Source organism: Meleagris gallopavo, chromosome 1 (genome assembly GCF_000146605.3).
Source record: "Meleagris gallopavo isolate NT-WF06-2002-E0010 breed Aviagen turkey brand Nicholas breeding stock chromosome 1, Turkey_5.1, whole genome shotgun sequence".
Classification (NCBI taxonomy): domain Eukaryota; kingdom Metazoa; phylum Chordata; class Aves; order Galliformes; family Phasianidae; genus Meleagris; species Meleagris gallopavo.
In genome coordinates this window covers 137643905-137668185 of record NC_015011.2, presented here as the reverse complement: position 1 = coordinate 137668185, position 24281 = coordinate 137643905, and the positions used below count along the sequence as shown (strand labels likewise).

Genomic DNA, 24281 nt, shown 5'->3' with positions numbered 1-24281 from the left:
TCAGTCACCAAATTTAAGAAATCTGCACTTTGTAAGTTTTTAAGAGATCGCATTAAAACTCTAAAGTATAACATAGATTACAAAAAAAAAAAAAAGGAAGAAGAGTACCAACTCAACTTCCCTTAAAACAGGGAGATGCATAAAGTATCATAATATTGTGCACTAAAAGGCTTGTGATTCTTATGTCTTTGTCACTGTCAGTATCCATAAAGCTTGCCACTATGATCAGAATCTTCAGAGAGCCATTCTCAGTAAATTTCTGCAGTGGTGGTTCTATTCTTGGATGAAGTGACACCTCATAGTGCTCACTGAAGTAAGTATTGTCAATAAAAATACTGCAGTACTCATTTTAGAAAAACAAATATCTAGTTGAAGGCATGCCCATGCATTCATATCAAAGACTCCAAAAATGTTTTTCTTTTTTTTTTGTTCCTGATAACTGAATTAAATAGTACTATAAAGTCATGCAGACAAGGTTCTAGGCACTCTGGCATATTCTGCACAGTAAAATCCTTGACCAGTTAAACACTCAAGCAGGTTCTCAATGAGAAAAGCACAATAAAAGAATCTGTTTTCCTCCAGTTCAAGAACACAGCCTCTTCCTTCAATAAACTTAGGACTGAATAAATCCTTCAGTACAATGTGTTTTTGAGGCTTTTGAGCTTTCTGAAGCCAGGCTATTTTCAACACTATTCTCGCTATGCTTAAGGACCATCCTGAAGACACGTATTTGTCAAATGAAGATGATTAGAAAGAGGTACAGTAATCTTTAAAGACAGAGTTTTACCTTTTTTTTTCAAATGTTAAATTCTTATGAATGTTATACTCTTGCTAGAGAAGATAGCAATTCAGCAGACATATATAGCCTGCAGGTGTTATACTTAAGCCTCAGCTCATTACCACTGACATTTTGTTGGAGGAAATTACCTTTCAAAAAGTTGTCAGACAGAGAAACTTGAACAAGTTAGCAAAGAATTCTTGGAATGCTTAAGGGAATTAAAAAAAAAAAAATTACATGCTAAAATGTGCTTGACATTCAGATTTTCCTATTTAGCTTATCTTGAAAAATATCCAGATAGTTGTTTCAGCATACTCACCTCAGCTAGGTAAAATTCATCATATTGTCTCTTGAAATTTTCTCCTTTGTAGTAGTTACTAGCAGCAACAATAACATCAACAGCGACCATGCTTAGTATGAACATATGAAACACTGATGACCTCATCATTTTCTGCAAAAGAACAAGTTTTTCATCAAAATGAGTCAAACCACATGCATTATAAAGTTTTATTACACTGTCAAAACATAATCATCTATAACAGTATGTTTTATAATTTTTTTACACGATTATAAGTTATTTATCTTTAAAAATATTCTAATACATTACTGAATCACAGAATCATAGAATGGCCTGCGTTGAAAAGGAACTCAAAGATCATCTAGTTTCAAGCCCTCTCTCATGAACAGGATCACCAACCAACATACCAGAACTTGTTCAAACATGACCTGTTGCTCACCAATGCAAGTGAATTGACTAGTGACATTAGGATTGGAGGCTGCCTGGGCTGCAGTGATCACATAATGATGGAGTTCACTCTATTGAGCAACTGGACAGCCAAAGAGTAAAGTCAGTATTCTAAATTTTAGGAAAGCTGAATTCCAGCTCTTCAAGGAGTTAGCAAACAAAGTTCCCTGGGAAGCTGTCCTCAGAGACAAGGATGCACAACAGAATGGGCAGATCTTTAAGGAAGCTTTCTTTAGGACACAAGAACTCTCCATTCCCAGGTGAACGAAGCCAGGAGAGGAAGGCAAGAGACTGGACTGTCTGAAATGAGTTCTGCTAGTCAAAATGGAGAGCAAGAGAAAAATGCACAGGCAGTAGTAGCAGGGATAGGTATACTGGAGGGAGTATAGGAATGCTGCTAGGCTGTATAAGGATGGGGTCAGGAAGGGCAAGGCCTTGGCTCAGGGTGCAAAGAAGGATAAGAAAGACTTCTACGGGTACATCAACCAGAAAAGGAAAGTCTAAGAAGGTGTACTCCCTAATAAAAAATACAGGCAGGCTGGTAAAAATGGACAAGAAGGCTGAGGTATTCAACAATTTTTTTCATCTTAGTCTTCACTTGCAATTGGATAGGCTGGAAGGTGGTGATTAGGGGATGTCGCTCCTGCTGTAAGCAAATATCAGGTTCATGACCACGTGATGAACCTGAACATTCATAAGTGTATGGGTTCCAATGAGATGCATCTCAGAATCCTGAGGGAATTGGCTGACTTAGTCTCCAAGCCATTCTCAATGACATTTGAAAAGTCATGGCAGTCAGGTGAAGTCTCTGGACTGGAAAAAAAGGCAATATCACACCCTAAAAAAGACACACCTTAAAAAAAGAAGAGAAGAAAGGACGGCCCAGGGAACTACTGCCCTGTCAGCTTCATTTCTGTGACAGGGATTATGATGGAATAGATTATCCTGGAAGCTATGGTAAGGCACATGGAAGACAGGGAGGTGATCCGATGCAACCAGCATGGCTTCACCAATGCCAAATCAGCAACTACTCGCTCATGAATGTGGGACTCCTGCCACATTTGCTTGATTTCCTGAAATTGGGGATAGAATTTTATGAGCTTGGAGAGGATACTGAAAAGTTAGCCAGATGCTCTAGACCCTTTTCTCTCCAAGGATTCTTTCAAGCAGATACTCAGCAGGACAGTTTATTCTCCAAGGTGGTGGTTCTGCTTTTGGTTTTGCTCCCTCCTTGAAGGAATCATGAACTTCAGCATCTCATGGCCATGGCAACTAAGTATGCTCCTTAATTCTCACAGTCCATATTTGCTAATAAGAGGCCCAGACAGAAAACCTGCCCTCATCACATGTGTTAGGAAGTTACCAACATGGCACTCCAGAAATCTCCTGAACTGTTTACACCCTGCTGCGTTTTGCTTCCTGTAGGTACCAGGGAAGTTAAGATAAAACCTGGGCCTGTGAATGTAAAGATGTTATAGTAGAATGCAAAAATTAAGTAACATATATTTTTATGTATGTAAACGTGTATTAACTCCTACAAGACTCATACAGATTTGTAAAAAACTGTCTCAGTCTCCAGTGAGATAAGGCTGTTATGTTGACAAAGAAATTTCCAACTTACTTATATTTAACTCTTCCAGGAGCTTAGGGACTTGAACTGCACTTTAAAACTACAGTGGGTTTTTTTTTGTTGTTTGTTTGTTTGTTTGTTTCTTGTATGTGTTCAAATTAGAACACAGTACAATAAATATAGAAGGCTGCAGAAACTGGCATTTGTTCAGGCTTTTGGTAAATACTTGTACCTGCCTACAGGAGCATTCATCTGTTGAATTCTCTGTTGAATTCCACTGAAATCAAAGTGGAGTGGAGAATATGGACAAAGTTACATGCACACACATACACAGCCTCTTGCCTCTAAACATCTGGATTTAATATATGATTCATTTATAGCACTGCAGACAGAGGACAGTTCAACCCTACTCCTTCAGACTGGTTTCCTTTCAACCGTAGTGGTACAAAATTATTATATATTCCCATCATGGAGGTTGAGGGGATAAAGTCTGACAGGCAGCAATTTACTTTAAAAGTCTGGGCTAATAACAATTCTTAAAGTGCAATGAATCCACTAAAACTTAGTGGCTAAATGCTGTCTTGCTTTTATTTTTAATTCACATGGCAAGTTACCAGGATATAGTAATAAAAACCATGGTTTCAAATATGCATTTTTGTAAGTGGTGAGATTCCAGTAGGTAGCATCTTATCTGTCACTTTTCTATTTCACACAAGTTCTAAACAGACAGTTCATCTCTCTGCATATTTTACACTGTATTTTCAATAGTGTCAAAGTTTTCTTCATAGTAACAAAGTATGCTGTCTTAACTGTGAAAGGATTTGCTAAAATAAACTGCTATGTAAGGATGATATTTACTTTTCTGTCCTATCACACACACAAAAAAACCACTAAAAATAAATAATAATAATAATAAAAAAAACAAAAAACAGGGAAACAATATGGTACCAGAGGAAGAATAAAAATTAATAAACCATCTTGTTGTACATGTGTATACGTACATGCATACTTTCTCAATATTGTTCATATCTTGGGACACTCATAAAAGATTTTCCAGTGCTATATTTTATGCTGGAAAATAAAATGCAATAACATAAATAATACCCTACAGCAGTATAATAAGCCCACTAAAATTCAGTAAAGCTTCTTGTCAATTACTAAATGTTGCCTTCTCATCTCAGCTAACCTGAAAGGAAACAATTCAGCTAATAGAGAGTATTATGTTTTCATAAAACAATTCAACACCAAGATAATAATGATATTGTCTTTGGGCTGTTTATGGATAACTCAAACGGCCTGCAAGATGGAGATATGCAGGCACATGCACAGCAAAAGCACTACACTGAGAAGACCCAAAAAAGAAACTAATTATTTTTAAATCCCAAGACTGGCCTGCTCATGGGAGCCAGACTGGCATCCTACCACTTCATATTTCACTACAACTCATTTGTATCAAAGATGAATATACCCACATTACATACAAACACACAATATTCTTCCCAGAGGATAAAATAACTGGATTTAGATTAACTGTGTGACCCTTTATGACATCTTCATTATTGTGCCTGAAACACCAAATAGGTTACTTTCTTATTTTTGTCTTTAGCATGGCAGAGTCTGGCTGCTCACCTGTCAGGAATGCTATGAATGACAAGCTGCATTTCTATGGGTCTCAGAGACAGATTATAACATCCTTAGGAGATCAATCACACTGTTCTAGCACATACAACTATTGTGCTCAGCTTTTTCTCTATTTTCACCTGATTTTGTTCTTTTTGCATCACAGAATTCTAATTTGGACTTGTACCCTTGAAATGGCTCATCTGCACCTCTATGTTAATGTTTGACCATTAGCATTCATTGTCTCTTTACACATTTCTGCAGGACTTTAAGAATATGGTCTCCTCTGAGCCTCCTCTTCTCCAGATTAAACAATCCCAGCTCCTTCAGGCTCCTCATAAGACTTGTGTTCCAGACCCCTCGCAGCTTCATTGTTCTTCTCTGGAAATACTCCAGGGCCTCAATGTCTTTCTTGTCGTGAGGGGTCCACAACTAAACACAGTATTCTAAGTGCAGCCTCACCAATGCCAAGTACAGGGGGATGATCACCTCCCTGCTCCTGCTGGCCACACTATTTCTAATGCTGACCAGGATGCCGTTGGCCCTCTTGGTCACCTGGGCACACTGTCAGCTCATGTTCAGTCAAGCATCAACCAACACGAACCAACAAGAAGAGAAGTGTTCTGATATTGCTGTCACACAGATGCATGATGGGAAAATTGTGTCTAATATTAAATTGGATGTAAGATTAGCTGTGCTGAAGCAGCCTTAAGTGAAATGCCCTGTTGCTGCCATCAATCAACTACAACAGTGAAGAATTTCTCATATCTGTGAGTCACTTCTAAAGCTGGCATCTGGCTGCATGTAGGATGATGACTTCCAGTGTCCAGGATACTGTGGTGAATGTGGATGGAACAGAGCATAAAGGATACAATGGCCCCTAATAATAAATGTAGGACAAACATGTAGCAGTCCAGATTCTTTCAGTGTTTGGAAACATATAAGTACGCTGAGAATGTGCTTTGTGTGTTGACTGGAATTTCACGAGAACAGGGAAGTTTTCTAAAATTCTATTTCTTGTTATACACTGGAGATGTGGCTATTATGGCAGAGGCACTCTTAATGAAAAAAAAATCAACTCTATGTAACATTGTGGATTCACTCAAAAGTTCAAGTAAGCAGTGACATTGGAACTGCTGGCTAGAGAAAACTACCTGGGTCACTTAATCTGACAGAGCATTACTGTGCATGAGTCTAAAGCAGTCTTTTGTTACTCCAGGAACAGAGTATTCTACTCTACTACTCCATCCAGCTTCCTACACGGCAGAGGGAGGATGAGTGACATAAATTGGTCTTTGCCAGTTCACTGCCATGGAGACAATAGCTGCTGTCTTACACACCCAGAGCAATATACACCCTAGGCCATGAAAGAAGTGCTCCATGTGAAAAGCAGTTATGATGAAAAACAGAATAAGAAAGAAGATGGAAGTATGCATTCCTAATTTTAAAACCATTTTTGGCGCTTACTATTTATATCAAGTCATTTCTTATTCCACCATCCTTTAGATGGGATTTTTATTTCAAGTCTATTATAGACTTTACTTACCAAGAAAGCATGCAAACTTCTCGGGTCTGACTGTAACAGGAGAATATATAGGATATTTTACCCCGATGTTACTAGCTGAAAACTAGTTCAATGTTCAGTGTCACCATGTGAAATTTTGAAAGAGATGTCCTCAAAGAGGGCAGTAGTTTTAGTTCAAATCTACAGAAATTCAGACTGCATTTGACAATAACTAACTCTTACTGATGGCCTAATAAAAAATTCTGATGACAAAATGGCCCAAAGAATAAAAAATTATTGACAAAACCCTCAAGTTTCTTAGTACTGAGCAAGCCATGGAGAAAATTTCACACACGGAAAAGTTCTGCTTATTTTGCCATTTAGTGTGTGAAAAGCTCAGAGTATATAATTGTCAGATTGGCAGGAGCAGCTCTTAAAAGAACCAGATCAATTAATGAGCAGAATAAACATCAGTTAACTAAAAAGACTCTCTATATGGGTAAGAAGCTTTTCTCCTAAATTTGTTACTCTTGAATTTTGTATCCATCAACAGGAAAAATAAGTTGTATTTTATATATACTTAGTGTTGTGTCTATACATGCCTTCTGTAACATCATCTCACGTAGCTAGACTAGCCTTTGATTTGTCCAAGTTGTTATTCACATGTGTAAGAAAGAGGTGATATTTTAACATACATATCGCAATCAAAAAGGTTACACTTATGCTACTACAACCTTCTTTGCTCATGGGCCTGTTGCACAGTAGATCACCCCAGTGCACTGACATGAAGGCAACCTGACTTCTAACTCAAATGTGTGCACAGCACCTCCATGATTAGCTGCTAGTGACCATTCTAACTGTACTGTAAGTCTTACAGTACCTGATACTTTCTTAGACCACCATTAGCTGGCACACCCTATCACAGAAGACAAAACCCTGGTTGAGAAAAGCTAACAAAGCATGAGTCAAGTGCATTACAACAGCACACAGAACAGAAAGTCAAATTAAAAATTAAAAGGAATTACCAGTAAATTCACATTTGTTTTATCTTTTCATGAGTTTTATACAATAGGGACAGATTATGTTGTATGTGCAGAATTCTTACCACTAAAAAGGCAACATGGGAAATGGGGAAATAGTCACTCAAGATGCTAGCCAGTATTGGTTTGATATGTAAGGTACTGGTCCTGCAACAAGATTAGAAATAGTAAAGAAAGCTTGCCTTCTAGGATTCTATGCAACATGATTTTGAAAAATTGCTGAGCAAAGATTCAATCCTGGGCTAAAGAAAAGATAAGGCCTCTGATCCTGTGCAGGTTTATTATATTCTTAGTCTTTATTTAATCTTTTCCTTTTTTTCTTTTTTTCTTTTTTTCTTTTTTTCTTACAAAATGTTTGATAATACCTTGTCTATGAAAGGAGCTTTAGAAAATCACATTCTATACACTGCTAATCACAGATAATTCATTGCATGAATAAGATAATTTTGATTCCATCTTGTTGGCTAATGGCCATCTAAGCAAATACAAAATTGTGAAATTGCAGGAAATCTTCCCCTTTGTTTGCAGAACACTGTAGAGCATTTCACAGGCGTGTAACTAATTTTCTACAAACCATTTTGCTTTTAACATACTTTATGACTGCCTGACAAAGATTTGTTTGCAAGAAAAATTTAGCAGATACGAATACTTCTGAGAATCATTAACAGTTAACCATAAATTTTAAGGGAGCAGGCTTCTAATATCTTATACTGATGCAGTTATATATCAGTGTAGGTCACTAAAAAATACCGTCAATCTAGGATAGCATTTGAGAGAAACTTCCATATGAGATACAAATTCAAGTAATGTAATTTCAGTGAGGAAATACAGTGATGTGTGATTTTTGACATACACTGACGGGGATGGCATTTAGACAGTGCAAAGAAAGCAAGTCATCAGTAGCCTCAGCTCAGATATTCTGGTGAAGGCAGTCCCTCCTTCCAAGCTGCTCATCCCAGTGAAACAAGAGTAGAACAATTCCTCATTAGTTTTGGAAACAGAAACAGTTCCTTTAGCATCCGTTTTTTGTTGGCAGAGAACTTCTCAGGGCAGTGATGTAGGAGAGATGGATATAAAGACTCTTTAAGATCCATAGTGCAATGAAAAATAGTTCCTTTACTTGTACAGCTTGGAGAAACTTTGCTCCCAGTTGTTGGAGATACTCAAAGAAGCACAACCCTCCCGCCCCCCAGAAAAAATCTTAGCTCTTGCGGATTTTAGAATATGCACAGAATCATAGAATAGGCCAGGGTTGGAAGGATCATGAATATCCAATCCCTCTCCCACATGCAGGGCCACCAACCTCCACATTTAATACTAGACCAGGCTGCCCAGGGCCCCATCCAACCTGGCCTTGAACATCTCCAGGGATGGGGCATCCACAACCTCTCCAGTCAGCCTCTTCCAGTGCCTTACCATTCATACTAAAGAACTTCCCCTTGATATCCAATCTAAATCTTCTTTCCTTCAACTTAAAACCATTTCCCTTGCCCTGCTGTTATCTACCCTTTCAAGGAGTTGACTCCCCTCCTGTTTGTAGGCTCCCTTTAGGCACTAAAAGGCTGCAATGAGGTCACCACGCAGCCTTTTCTTCTCCAGGCTGAACAAGCTCAGGTCCCTCAGCCTGTCTTCATGGGAAAGGTGCTCCAGCTCTCTAATCATCTTTGTAACCCTCCTTTGGACCCTCTCCAACAGCTCTCTGTCTTTCTTGTATTGGGGGCTTCAGACCTGGACGCAGTACAGAGAGGAACAATCACCTCCCTGAGATATGCAGTTGGAAACCTTTCCCCAAATGCTACATTTCTGGCTGCTGCAGAGGTGACAGTAGCCTGGGAGAAAGAACACAGAGAGAAAACTGTCCTACCTTGAAAAACACTGTACACGCTTCACTTTACTGTGCTTCTGTTTCCACCTTCTACTCAATCCGATTAGTCAGTAAAACTCAAGGCAGAGAGTGCACCTAACTGTGTTTTTATACGGTCTATTACTTTTGTGGCCTCAAAATAAGCTGCAAATGGAAGCATTATTGAATAACGGAAACATATTAGAACATGCAAATATGACACAACAGAAGGTGCAAATACATGCTCCAGTATGCAAGCATGGGCCTGCTTTTCATGCTATTAAAATATCTTCTTCAAAACAACAAATATCACTTTCGGATTATTTGTAGCTAAAATCACACAGAAGTCAGCATTTGCCAAGGACTATGTTCCAGTAGTGTAAATCTATTTTTAATAATTAAAATAAGTAATTCATGAATCTGTAATATTGTACCACACTCTTCTGCCATTTTTTTTTAATATTAAATTTGAGTGAAAATAAAAATCTGTTTAAAAAAAAAAGTGAACAGAATTGCGATCAAAGGAACAATGTAAAGTCAGTAAATCAGGAAGAATGAGAAAATATACACTTGGGAAGTAAATGTCAATAATAAAGGAAAGCTTACAGAAAATAAAATCTGTAAGGCATGACTTTTACAAGTAAACAAACTAATGGCAAAAATGTCTGCCATAAATTATATACTCTTTTCCATTACATCTCAGATTTGATTGCCAAAGTTTTATTTCTTCTATATGTCAAAGGAGTATTGCGTATGCCTTCTACAGACATGATGCATTGTTACTTTGCATTCTATAATAGCAGAAGAAAGTGCTACAGATGTGCTCCCACTAACAGTATTCAGTTTTCTCCTTCCACAAACTTCTAGGACAGTCAGTCAGAGCAATGGTGACTTTTCTGTCCTAAAAATCCATGAAATAATGGTTCTCTTGAAACTAAATGAACCTCCTCCTCCTCGCTAGTTTAGAAATCAGCCACCACCGCTATGTTATTTTCTTTGTAAAAAATGTGGAGGAACTAAGCTGCCTTTCAACATCTGTAGTCTGACTTAAAGAAATGGAGAACAGCAGCTGCAACATAAAAGAAACCCAAAAATACTACTTAAATTGTTCATGACAACAATAATGCATGAAGATTTTTACCTTCCCTCAAATTTTAGACCTTTTAGGAAGTATATCATTACCTTAGCAGTAATTTTCTTAAAGCTACGTATAATAAAATGCAAAATAGAATCCACATAATTTGAATACTAATGTAACTTTTTTTTCTAAACATTGCAAAACAATTCAGCAAATGCAATGAGACAAAATAATTACTGTATAAAAACTGAAATGAAACAGGCCAAAGTAATTTTTGATCATTTCTAGAGACTTTACCGAAGATAGGGACGAAGAGTCCTTATTCCTTACCAAGATATAATTAATTACTTATCTGCAGTAGTACTTTCAAAAAAATAAAGCCTACCACTTCTTTCTCATTCACAGTAAAAAATACTCTGTATTTTCAAACTATAACTGATCTCTTAGCAGCAACCTAGTATCTGAACTACTTTAAAACCAGAGTGGTAAATGCACTTATTGTCAGGTACAGGAATTGGTAAATACCCAAACTAACACTCTAACCTGTTACATTATGGATTAATACACCACATATATACATAAATACATTAAACATATGTACACATATCTGTCTAAACATATATAGAGAGAGTACACCAAATTCTAGCTGATTTATGATGCTGTGCTCTGTTGGTCACATTATTATGGAATGTATTTCACATTCTTGATCTATATTTCCAATTTTTTTATCTGAAATCTCGATCTACTTCAGAATCTGCTTTACAACATTGTATTTAGACATTGTTTCTGAATCCTCGAGATATTATCTTCTATTTTATGTGTGTCGACAACATTTTCTTATTTTTGTATCTTTTTATTTTGACAATAAAAAGAATAAATGTACTTAATAACATCCTACTTTCCGTACAGCAGGACAGTTCCACGTCTGATACTAAATCCATCTGCCATTATTCAAAAGCTGTACCATGTATGAACTGTGATACATTTTATACTGATCTCTCCTTCAGAAATATGTTAACTGTAATCTTGACAAGTAATTGATTATTATACATGCTTCAACTTTCTGACAAACTGCAGGGAAAGTGATGGAAAAGGTAAGGAATTTGGCACCCATTTGTGCTGTAGTTTCTTTCCATGCCTTCAGAACTTCTGTACCTTTTACATTTTGAAATTCTAGGAACCTTGCTTTCAACAGTTTTCAACTATCACTGTTTCTTTGAATTAGATGACCTTGAATACCTCACCCTGAATACCTCCCTGAAACTGCTTACTGTTTCACTTACATTTCAATTCAGGATCCGTGTTTTTGAATGTCATTTATTAACCAGATGTGAATCAATTTATTTCTTGATTCATTAGAACTGTGTTCTTTTTATGTTATTACAGTAGCTCTCATGATTTACAAGCTGCTTAACAATCATGAAGGAAAACATTGCTCTTATTTTACTGAATAGCTCATGAGCTAAAAGGGCAATCACCCATAACAGTTTAGTATTGCACCACAGTCTCCATTTTGTGCTCACTGAGGATCAGCACAAAAACTATCAGAATTTATAGTATAATTCTTAGGATGAGGCATTACCCATACAAAAAGAGAGAGCAAAAGATGTATACACCTTTTCACCCACAGCAGTTTAATCCACCTTCTCAAATGTTTAGCCCAGCTTCAGTTTCAGTGTGACTTGTGCTGCACCAACTCAAATGATCAAGTTGCTCATATCAAAGCTGGCATCTATTAACCCTGTATAGATCATGTAGAAGAAATAGTGCTTTAGGGGGGGAGCTCAGTGTTATACATACATGCTGTAACCTACCTCTGATCAGAACAGTGTTCAAATACCATGAGAGACTTATGTAGGTATTTTGGTGATGACAGACATGGAGAGAAGAAGACAACTGACTACTCAGAATGAGCTGGAGGACTGGAAACATAAATTCTTCCATTAGGAAGACTTGAAAGCATATCTAGTAGTTCCTTTAAGTTCATGAGAAATTAACATACAGAGAAATTCAGGACAGGAAGAAATTGAGTTTATACTCGCCAGTAGCCTCTTTTTACAGAGGTGAAACACACTTTTGAATCCCAAACAACTTCTTGCTTCTTTTATACTAAGGAAGAACTATAACAAGGCCAAATGTTTTAGCACAGAATAAGAATAAAAAATGAAAATAAAACTTAAAAAGTAGGGGAACAATTTTCTACAGTTTGAAGAAGTGATGGTGAAAAAGCAAAAATGAAATCTAATTGTTTCAAAGGCTGCCTTCTGTAGGAACAGTGAAAAATATGTCCTTCTGAATAACTTATTTTCCAGCATCAAAATATGTGTGTGGAAGCTCTTGGTTTTCTCTTCAGACATCTTGCTGTCAGTATTTCAAAACAGCATGAAAGTGAGGTTCATAGCAGTTCCTCAGGGAAGAAAATATTTCCTTTAGGGGTTTTCATTTACCTACTATTGAATTGTGCTATTATTTACATTTCCAGACAAAGGCAATAAGAAAAAACAATAATAATCCCTTCCTTCATGGAAAAGTCTCAAACTCAGCTAGAACTACTTCTCAGATCCTATTGCAGCTTTTTATCTTACTATATCACTTATGCGATGCTTTGAAATTCTTTAGAAGAAGGCTGAGATAAATTTCAGTGCTTTTTCTAACTCTTCAATGGCTGAGCTGGTCAAAACTTAAAGATTTACTTGATCAGCATTTGAAGTAGTAGAATACTTCAATTCTTTTAAAACTTCCCTCTGTAACTAGAAACTTTGTGCTTTGGGCAATTTTATCTACAATTAAGAAAAATCTTTTCCTGAGTTGAGCTGGTCATTTATATCAATTATTGATTTCTGATTGCAATGCCTTGCCTAATAGAGTGCATTAATCTTCTAGGTTACTATATGTAATTGTCCTAGGAACACAATGTACAATATAGTTCAGGCAGGCAAGAGTTACCTCCCTCAAAATGCATTGAGTTCTGGTCTTTATCACCTTTATATAATGACTTTTATGTGCTCGAATGAAGAAACAAAAACTTCACACTGTGGCAAAAGTTTTATGTCAGGAAATAGGTAATTGAATTAAATTCAGCACACAGTGAATGTGATTCAAAACATGTACGCATCTGCTTCACACAGAAGAGCTTAGAACATTCAGAAATAGTTACTCAGGTACAGGAGGGGAAACATAACTAACATACTCATAGTAGCATGCTATGGAAAATCTCAATTTTAGAAAATAATGTTTTTCTAAACTGAATTACTTGGCTATGTAAATAAACATAAAATATTTTCATGGAATTTCCATCTTCTGATTAGTTTTTCCTTGCATTTTCCTTGCATAATTTAATTACCACACTCTTCTCAAAAACTTGTGATTTACATATAAAAGCACGGATTACTTTGAAATAAATCAAACGCTCCATTAAATAAGTGATCAGATGAATAATTATAAGGAAAAAAGAGAATTTGCTCTTAGACTCAAATCTACTTTCTAATAAAGCAGCTTGCATTCAAATAAAATATAAAATATAAGAGAATCATTTCACCTAACGTACTGGAAACTGCTGAATACATACAGACTCTGCTGTCTTGAGTTAGGGGACAGCAGAACTAATCAGAGATTTTGACTACTATTAATTAGGAGAGCAAAGAGAAGTGATTTCCTGTGTACTTTCCTTATTCTTTAAAAACATCTGTTCTCCAAGTTTACTCAGTACTGCAATATGGCTGTGACATCTATCTTTCCCTCAAAGCAGAAGTAAAGGTGTTGGTTTCAAAAGGCAACTCAAACTAATGTCGCCTGGATGAAATAAAATAGTATTTCAAATTGAGAATATATTGAGTCTAAGGTAATGAATTCATGGTTGGATTTGGATTGCACCACACAGGAAGCCTGTTGGAATCAGGATACATGAGACTGCAGACTTCTGGTTATTTTGAAGTTCTCCCTTACAAATTCAGTTGAGTATTTACTCAAAATTAGCTGGGTAATTGAATGAGTAACATAATAGCTCTTCAGTTTCATAACCATTTGGGAGACTGGCTCACCTATGGGCTGACTTCCAGGCAACAAATCTGGCCATGGTCTCCACTAGACAGAAAGTTCTTGTCAAAAAGAATGTGGCAACTCAGACCAAGTGCCTGCCCAAAAATGTGGCAGTTCTTGATTTGGCTGCAGGGAGTGTCTGAGACTTTTGTTACTGGTGAAGGCTGGCAGAGATTCCACCTGTCTGAGGTGTAAGCAGGTGGATGATCTGCTCATTATGGTGGCAGAGCCTAAGGAGGATGTGGAGAGACTAAGCAACATACGAGATGTTAGCATGAGACAGACTGGTGGAGTATCTTCCTGCCAAACTTGCAAGAAAGACACCAGGGTGATACCTCCCAGGCAGTGGTGGGCCCCCAAGCCTGCCATTTTTGAGCAGAGGTAGAGGGTTCAGGAGATGAGGAGGAGTGGAAGCAGATCCCAGCTTGGCACTGCAAGCAAACCTCATCCCTATCTATCTCAACTCTCCAGGTGCCCCTGTGTAACAGGTTTGAGGCTCTGGAACTTGAGGAAGAGGTGAATGAGGATGCAGTTGAAGGTCCACTCAGAAGGGTATCCAGGATGAGGTGGTAGACTCCATGCCTAAAGACTGCCTCTGCCAAGAAGGAAAGAAAGGTAACTGTCATAGGAGACTCCCTTCTGAGAATAATGGAGGACCCTATTTGTCAGCCCAGCCTGTACACCATTTCTATGCTTTTTATTGTTTTTCCAAACAGGATTAAGAAGAGTTAAAATTATAGATGCCATGTGAAAAGAGATAAGCATATCATGCAGTGTTCACAACTGTCATCATACTTATCAGACTTAGTTTTGTAGGAACTTAGCAGGTCCTACAAAAGGCAAATCAACTGATGCATCAAATGCAGGTATTAATAACTTTAATAAGACAAGGAGACAATTTTTATGGGCATGTAGTTCCAATTTTTGGACTCCTTTCACCATCACAACTTGCTGGATCTGCTTGTCTACTCAGCTGCAGGTAGGCCTGATTTGCAACAGACAGATTTAATGCCTCATTAAGAGCTGCTTTGCTGAATGCAGCTAGACATGCTTGAGATTACAGTGAAGTAAATGGGATTGGGAAAGCAATAAAGACATACAAAGTAATGCATGGTTTTGGGTAAAAATGATAAATTTACAGGACATGCCCTCCATACAGACAAGCAACATGGACCGTAAGAATTTGGTTGACTAAGGAAGAAGAAAGAAAATATTTAAATTACCTTTCCCACTGATTCTTCAGCTTAATGATGATTTTCTCCCTACAACTCATCCTTTCAAAAATTATTCACATATATTCTTTATGACTTTTCACTTCACAACTACTGATGTGAGAGCACATGGAGTGGAAAGTAAAACATCTCATAATCACTGCAGGTAGAAGACAGAAAAGCAGAAGAGAAGCAAAGGAGAACATAGCACATAGTACCATGGCAAGCAAGCAAGAATACTTGATGGAATCTTGGATGGCAGTGATAGGGGAAATACTTCTCACGGACATGTGTAACTCATCTAGGATACGGGTTTATTTACATGAGCCTTATTTCCAGTTCTTCCTTTTCCAGTGATGAGTGCACTGTTTGTGTAATTATGTAGAATGTTAAATGCAGGTGGGAAATGAAAAGAAGGGAAACTGAATAAAAAAGAATGGCAGGTTAAAAGTTTCCAATCCACACATACACAGCTGTTTTAAGAAGTTTAATTACAAAAAAAACCAACCATAATTGTGAATTGATTTTGATACACACTAAATCAAAACGAAGCAGCTAATTAGTAAACTAAATCTCTTCTGGTTTGTACGGTAAGAGTTTCTATTGAAGTTAACTTCAAAGAGTTTCTTTAAAATATTAGCATCAAACATTTTTTGAGCAACAAAGGAATATCCTTTGATAGGAAAATTCTGTTGTCCTATATTTGTACTATGTAACTCTTATTTGAGAATTCTCAATGGAATTATAAGGTACCTCGTAAGACTTGAGGAAAGAAGAAGTATGCTGTAATTAAACGATAAAACAAGCTAATAACAAATCTGACAATATCTGTGCAAGTTACAGAAATTTAGATATTTTCTCATTTGAAAATCATTCAGTTGATTTTATTTTTTCAAGGAAAAAGATCTACAGCACTTTTAAAAATAGTCACATTAATATAAATCATAAAGCAATATTCCCATTTATACAGTCGTCCCTGAAAAAGAGGAAATTACAGAAATTCAGATTGTTTAATAAAGATTGGATTTATATTAGATAGTAAGGAATCTATTTGTTTTTACCAATACCAATCTCTTTAATCTTGGCCACTGAAATACATAAAAAATTGAAGGATTATTTGAAAGACATCAGTAAATACATACTCCCATAGTACTTGTATCACTATAAATTCTTCAGAGGAAATTGTCATCCATGCTATACTGCAGTACATTGAGTTAATATGTGATCCTAAATGTCAGTGTAATACAAACTATACAGACATAGATGTCCAGTTTCCAGCTTTGGCAAATTATATTTTATTTTAAGCAGATGAAATCTGGTGTGGTTGCAAACTAGAAAGTGCTCCAAAACTTTTCATTAATATACTTATTTGAAGAGTAGGGCCCACTGGAAATGTGTTAGCTCAGTATGGGATTCGGTAATTCAGCTGGAATCTTGAATGTTTAAATCTTCTAGGCATTGAGCTATCGTCAATGACTATCACAAAATTATGCAATTACATGAATAATATAATCACCTTCTGTAGATATCTTTCTATTAACAATAGAGCACCTAAGGTGATCAACTCTGATCAGCACATTTAATTGTCAGAATACTCAGACACGCCAAACAAATTCTATTACTCCTACATCTCTGTATAACATTGTATCAACACCTATGCATAAATATCTATCCTTTCCCTCATTTGCACTTGCATGGATTTTAAGTAATTTTTAAATTAGGTTTTACTTAATATTGCTATCCCACCCACAACCACTTCTAAACCACAGTTATATAATGTTCATTTTTTGCATACTATAGGTTATTCTTCTCTTGAACAACCAGTAGGATTAACCTTACTGGTTATATAGTCATGACAATAGTGTATACAATGTAAATTGTATATTGATTTACAGTGCTTGTGGGTTTTTTTTTGTTTGTTTGTTTTTTTCCCCGCAACAACAGAACTTAAATGTCGGTATTCCTACCATTTTCCAAGTATTCTGCAAGTATAACTACACTGCTTCATATATACCCATTTATATTACTATACTTTCATTTCAGTGATGCTTCAAGTTCCTGGTGTTTTTAGCTTAATACATTTGCATAAGAACAATCCACAGAAAAGGGTTTGTAGCATTCACTATGTACCTCGTACATATACTAAACTGTCTCATCGTAAGCTTCTTATTGGTTTACGAAAACATCAGAATCACATCTGGAATTGTCTTCTTAGAGATCAAGATTTTCAAGCAGCCAGTGGATTTAGGCACATAAGTTCCAATGAAAAAATAAAGTACAAAACAATTCCTGGAATTGCTGAAGTATATTAGTACATCATTAATTCCAAGAACTAGGCAATATGGAAAAAAAATGTGTTCAAGATTAAACATATGCAAGAAAGTAAATTTCTTACAGCTATAGTAAATTTAAGGAAATCCATTTTTCTTGTTATATTTATAGATGGGAAAAATAACCCCCCCCAAAAAAAATATATATATGTAATCTAGTTTCTCCTGTAAACCTCTAAATCTCCGTGCTTTTATGGAGGACCATTTTGCAGGAGCACATCTCTTTTCCCTCATGGGTTTATACTAGTTTTTTCGTTTAAAGACTGTTTGACATTTAGATTTATTTCAATCTACTGTTTTTAAAGACTGAAAAAGCAATTCTGTATATTCAGAACATTAGAGATGAAATTCTTCTCCAGTGCCAGTGATGGCATCGGTCTTGCTGAGTTGGATGCCAGTTTTACTATTTCTTTTCCTTACATCTCTCAAATGGGAAGAGAAAAAATCTGGAGGAACAGAGCATGGAAAAAAACTGCACTAGTCACATGCCCTTTACTACTAAGTGGATTTTTTCTTTAGGGAGTAGGATAGGAATAAATAAAACAAGGTCACTAAACTTAGACCTGCAGAGCACTGAGAATTCCTTACAAATTTCCTTTCAGAAACCCAAGCCAAGAGCAGTAAATCATTCTTGTTTGCAGCTTGATCACTGAATAACAACCTGCCTCAAAACACTCAACTGAAAGGCCCACAAGCCAAAGTTGATGTATCTGTATTTAGTTTTTAATTTTTATTATCTAAAAATAGACATCACATGAGGCTGGTTTGGGGACAGAATTTTGAACAGAGAATGAAAATTGTTTCTAATCATAAATATTTAATATTATTCTTACAATGTTTAGTTGGAAAGTAAACTGCATTGCTTCATCTTTAAAATAATGTTCATCCGTGATAATTCAAGAGATTTTGTTTTTTTTGCATCAATTTTCTCTCTAAAGTGTTTGTTTATTGACTCCATGTCAGCTACTGCTTTTGTGATGGATCTGCTCATATCTTTCCATTAGAGAAATTTGCCCTAAAAAGCTTTTAAGCAGTAATGACAAGAACATAAGCCCTGTATTTTACTGGAGTAAAAAGTAGAAAGTTAACTCTTTAAACAGGAAAAAAATAACCACAACTTGATCAGAAATCATAGGAATGAAAAAAGCTCGTAAACAGCTATCTCCTTATCTAAACATCCTTGTAGGCAGATCACTGTTACAGGTTCATTTTTAGTTAACTCTGACATTCTCCACTCCATTCTCTCTGCACAGTCTGCTCTATACTCAAGAAGTTTCTTCTATCACCTCTCTGAGGATGCCTACTCACAACCATGTCAAACATTCATGACACAGGCTGCAAGATCCTAGTATGATTGTGTACCTATAGCTTGCCAGACACCAGCCACATCCTTTGCAACCATTTCGGTCTGAAGTGGGCTCTGAAGCATCCCTGAAAATTGAATAGGGCTCCCTTCTAGCTGGGAGCACGAAAATAAAAGTAAGAAACCACAGAAATGTGTACAGAAATGTGTACAGCAAGATACAGAGTAGGCCAGACAGCCACACATTCCTGTATACTTACCTTTGCACAAACAATCCCAATGGCACCAGTAAGGGGACCAGGGAACAAAATCCTTACACGTTTCAATGAGTTTAATGAGATTTAAACGTATGCCTTTGCTTGCTAAATTGAATTTTTGCTGATATGGTATTCAGGAAACATAATAAGGGTGTATATGCCTAATAGCTTTAGATGAAAATTGCTTCCCATTAAAGCAAATCTGCAAAGCTACAAAGTTACAAAATGTTGGAATTAAGGTCACATGCATGTGGTATGTGTAAACGACAACGTATTTTTCAGTGATGTGGTCACAAAAGCTCTGAACAAAGCTTCCGATCTTTTCAGTGAATTTGGAGGAGCAGTAGCATATAGTTCAGTAGATAAAAACCTCTGCAGAGTAGGTGTGAGTGAGACAGAGAATGGCATATGCAGGACGGCTTCATACTAAGACAACAAAATATTTTCTTGGGGAACTGCATTCAGTGTGTAACTGCTGAAAACTTTGTGATGTTAACCGAGCTGCTTGAAACTTTTTCTAGTCTATCATTATTACAGTGATCCTCATTTTAAAGCTATCTGAATCAACAGAGTAAAAATACGAATTTCAAGTGTGTTGCCTGCCATGTCCTTCCAAGCATTTCAAAAGCAAAGCAGAGTAGCGAGTTCTAGGTAGTTGCGCAATATGGATATGCCTTACTATTTCCACTGTACATCTCTCTTTTCTCTCTATTAGTATTTCAGACCTTTGTTCAACAAAGTCATTTTAAAGAAAGTGTGCAATCTTCAGGAAAGTGGGAACTTTACTTTAAAGAGCTAATGTACAGAAATGGAAAAACAGATTGGTTCACAGAATTGATGACTACTAAAATCTTCCCTTTCAATCAAGCTTATCACTGAATGTGCTTAGCAGAACGATTACTATGGAACAACAACAAGCAATCAGTACTCAGATAGCAGCTACATTATGATCTCAGCAAAACACTCTGGGTAGCTATGGCTAAAGTCTATCTGATGCCTAGCAGCACAGAAATTTTTGCTTTAACAGAAAGAAGTTTAATCTCTGCAAAAACAAAACAAAACAAAACAAAACAAAACAAAACCAAACCAGCACAGTAGTAGTACAGGAGCTATTCTAGCTCCACAAAACATGCAACAGGCATGCACTTAGCAGGAAAAAGAGACACTCTGAAAAATAATACAGATAATTCTCCAGAAGCATAACATAGAACTGCTCATCCATAACAAACTTGCTCAGAGGTTCATTATGCTTGCTTCTTTGTTTCTGCACTGTTTCAGTAACTGCTATGCATAAATGTGTGTATACTTGTATGCACAAGAGCAAAGAATTTCTGCTTGAGTGGCAGATAAGGAAAAGTAAGCCTGAAAAAAGAAGGTTTATCAGACTTGGTTAAGGACAGTCACCACAGACCAAAGGTTACTGAATCTTGGCTAGGGAAGAAAGTAAGAAATTAAAGATCTGTGAATGGATTTATTGGTGGTGGCTTCTAAGGTGTGTGGAACCAGAAAACCTTAGTTTATACAAGGGATGAAACTGAATGACTATGGATAAAAGCCACAAGTAGTCAGTGAGAGACAGATTCTCAGCAGAAATGGCTTGGAAGATACCAAGGAAAAATGAGAAGGCATCCAAAATGATAGCCAACAGAATCACTGACTGAATGGCAAACCTGAGTGCAGATAAAGAGAGCATGAAGAAGGAAATCAGGCATATAGTCAGCTTTCACTTAGTGTTTCAGTTCCTGTTCTGTATATTTAGGATCCTATGGAGGGAAGTAGAGACTAGAAATAAAGGAGCACCACACATGTACTCCCACTTCTGCCATATTAAAAGCATTTGTAGTTAGATGATTTCTGAAATCAAGTCCATTAACTATATATCTACTTTCCTGAGTCTGACTTTTCTGAAAAGAATATGCTAGAGAAATGGATATGATTTATTTGTACTTCGAGCACAGTACAATTAATAAAATAGCAGCACTAAACAACTTTTAAAGTACGAACTCTCGAGCTTTACTAGTAACTAGTAAAATTGGAACTTCCTTAGGAAACTTACAACAGCTACTAGAAAAAGTTAGGGAAAAAATCCAACATAGTTTTGTGCCACTGTTCCATCTGTGGCTTACTGCTGTCTCTCTCATCTTATAAGAGAATAGAAAAATAATCTACTATATCATAGCCTTAGCCCTACCAACGTAGTATTGTTTTCTAGCTTTTTGTCCAGCCTGACAAGGACTACAAGAAAGCATTTTCTTGCTACTGCATAAACTCTTCCACAGAACCTACAAAATTTTTTTTACTAGAATTTTTCTCTTATTTGCTTTGTATCACATAATGTATACTCTGTTTTTGTCTGTTCTCTCTACTCTCTCCTTCTAGTCAGCATTAACAATCAGGCATGTTCGTGTTTTTTGCTTTTCCTAATCTAAGGATTGTACTTCATCCTTCCCCCATGTTAAGAAAGAATTTGTTGAAAAGCTTTCACCTTGTGAAAATCTACTCTTTGGTGCCAGATGGTACTTTTACTCTGTTAAAAGAAAGAAAGCAAAGAAGGAGCACTGGCTACCATAACCAGCCTGCCTAATTTTTAGCAGGCTGCATAGGTCTGGGTGGGACCTCTTCAAACACAAGCATGGCTCCCTCCATTCTGCACACTCTTGTAACATTACAGAAGCCTGAAGACTTGAATAACCTCCCTTGCCCTGGTACCAGCCCTGACAGTAAGAATCCATCATCTCACAGAACTAGTGAGCTGCAACACAACCCCTATACCATCTTGGGTTGTCAGAAATAAAGACGGAGAAACAATTGCACCAGAAGAATGCAAAGACGCCACAGGGTTTCAGAAAAGACCAAGAGCCAAGTATTATGTACAGTAAACACCAAGGAAGTCAGTAGTCATCCTCCATATGCCACAATGCCCATGCCTGCTGGCCCTCAAAGCCCCTCTTTTCAAAGATCTGAGGTAAGTGCAGGAAAGAAGGTAATCCTAGGAAGGGGAAGAAAAATTATGAGGGAATCAGCTTAAAGATTTGAATTTACTGCTCTCAGCTGCAGCCTTCTAGCTTGCAAAAAATGCATATGTCTGACAGTTCTTCTCACCAGCTGATATTTTAAGATTCACAAAGCATGAAGGATGAAAGTTTTGATATGACTGCACAAATAATTCTCGGTATAACAACTGCATTTATGTCAATGAAATCACTCATATAAAACAATGATTCTCAAAGCTTTAGGCACCTTTTACTGATTTCAGTAGGATTTAATAGATGCAAAAAACATATGAAATTTCAGTATGCGTGCTTGCAGGAAAAGTACTCTATTTTGGTTTAAAGCAGCATACTATAAATATACAGAATTATAGTATCATAGTGCCATTTAGGTTAGAAAAGACCTTCATGATCATCACATCCAACTGTCAACCTGACCTACCAAGTTCCATCACTAAACTATATCCCATAGTGCCACAAATCTGGAGCCTTTCACACATTCAAAAAGATTAAAGTTCTTGAGATGTTTTTAAGCAACATCTTTAAAGAAATAATACAGTTTCAGAGTTCAGTGGCAATTAAGCTGTTCACAAAATAAATAAACAAACAAAAAAAGAGCTGATTTTCACTATGAAAACAAATGTGATTTAGAGCTTGAAACAGAAATATTGTCTTCTTTTTGTAAGAAAAACAGTGTTCTGTTTTTGCATTATTTATTAAATTTCCAAGGACACACAACATTTTAAAAGATTATTATGGACTAGTGGAGAAGATGAAGATACAGACTTTGGCTTTACATATTTACCCCAAACAACTGGCATATCTAAAATGGGAAAGTATACCCCCTCCACTTGGGTACACACTGTAGGAAAATGGACACTATCAGATTCTCTGATGTCCTCTGGCAATGCCCACCTCCTGCTGCTGGCTGTATGAGAAACCTATGCCTTCATGATCCTAACACTGATGTCTTCTAAGGGCTTACAGACACTTGGGATGAATTGGGACCCTGCTGACTCCCAGAGGAATTATGGTCAGTGTTTGCAATAATTAGAATATGATAATAAAAGGCACAGACTTTTTTCCCATAACTATATTTACGAAAAAATGAGGTTAGGTATACTTAGGAATCTCTGTAAATAAAAATTTTCATCTGAATACAAAATAGCCACTTATTTCAAGATTTACTAAGAACTGCTTTTTAGGCTCAGATTCTCTCAATTACTCTTAGGAACTTCACTGAGGAGTTGAGAAAGTCACAGGGTTCATGTAGTCTCCCTGTGACAAAGTAGAAGTACAGAAAACACAAGAGGAAATTCAGTATCCCCCATATGTGAATTATGTGCCCTTCAGATTCACGATAGGAATCACTCTCTACAATGATCACTGAGGAATCCCAGCAATGATCACTGAGGAATCCCAATGCAAAAAAACATTGCAGAGGGATAATTTTAAGAGTTTCAAAATCCTGTAAAGATCAGGGGTTTTAAATCTAGCAATTTATAGAGCTGTAGAACACAATGTTCTTCATAATTCTAGTGAAAAGAGACTTTTCTTAGAGAAATATTAGAAATATGGAAAATACTGGGGCAAGAACAACTCTCACAAAGTGAAAAATTCCTGCTAGTTTTATTCTAAGACTCTGCAGTCTTCCATTTTGCTTAGATTTGTCATCCAAGTTACAGCTCAAAAGGAAGTCATGCTGCTGCTGCTGCTTTCAGCACTTTGATTGCTGTAATTGTGCTGTACACAAAAAAAGCTACATGACAGTTTAAATACCTGTTTTCAGTTTGACAGGATTTGAAACACTGGACACATTTAACCCCAGAAATAAAATTTTCTAAAGGAAACTCAGCTGAACTTTAATTTTAGTGGCATTATTGAATAGTTTCTATAATTTACTGATACTTAAGTGCCCTTCAAATTGTAAGTGCAAATTATTAGTACCGGCTGTACTGAAGTCCATTGTTGGGA

At 36.6% G+C, this 24281-nt stretch overlaps 1 protein-coding gene across 1 annotated transcript in view; it reads right to left on the bottom strand.

The window, feature by feature from the left end:
• Positions 1-24281, bottom strand: part of LOC104917423 (sodium leak channel non-selective protein-like) — a 97927-nt gene that overhangs the window by 24006 nt on the left and 49640 nt on the right. The window contains exon 9 of the mRNA XM_031557670.1: positions 1094-1229. Coding sequence (XP_031413530.1) covers positions 1094-1229 — 136 coding nt within the window. The remainder of the gene's footprint in view (positions 1-1093; positions 1230-24281) is intronic.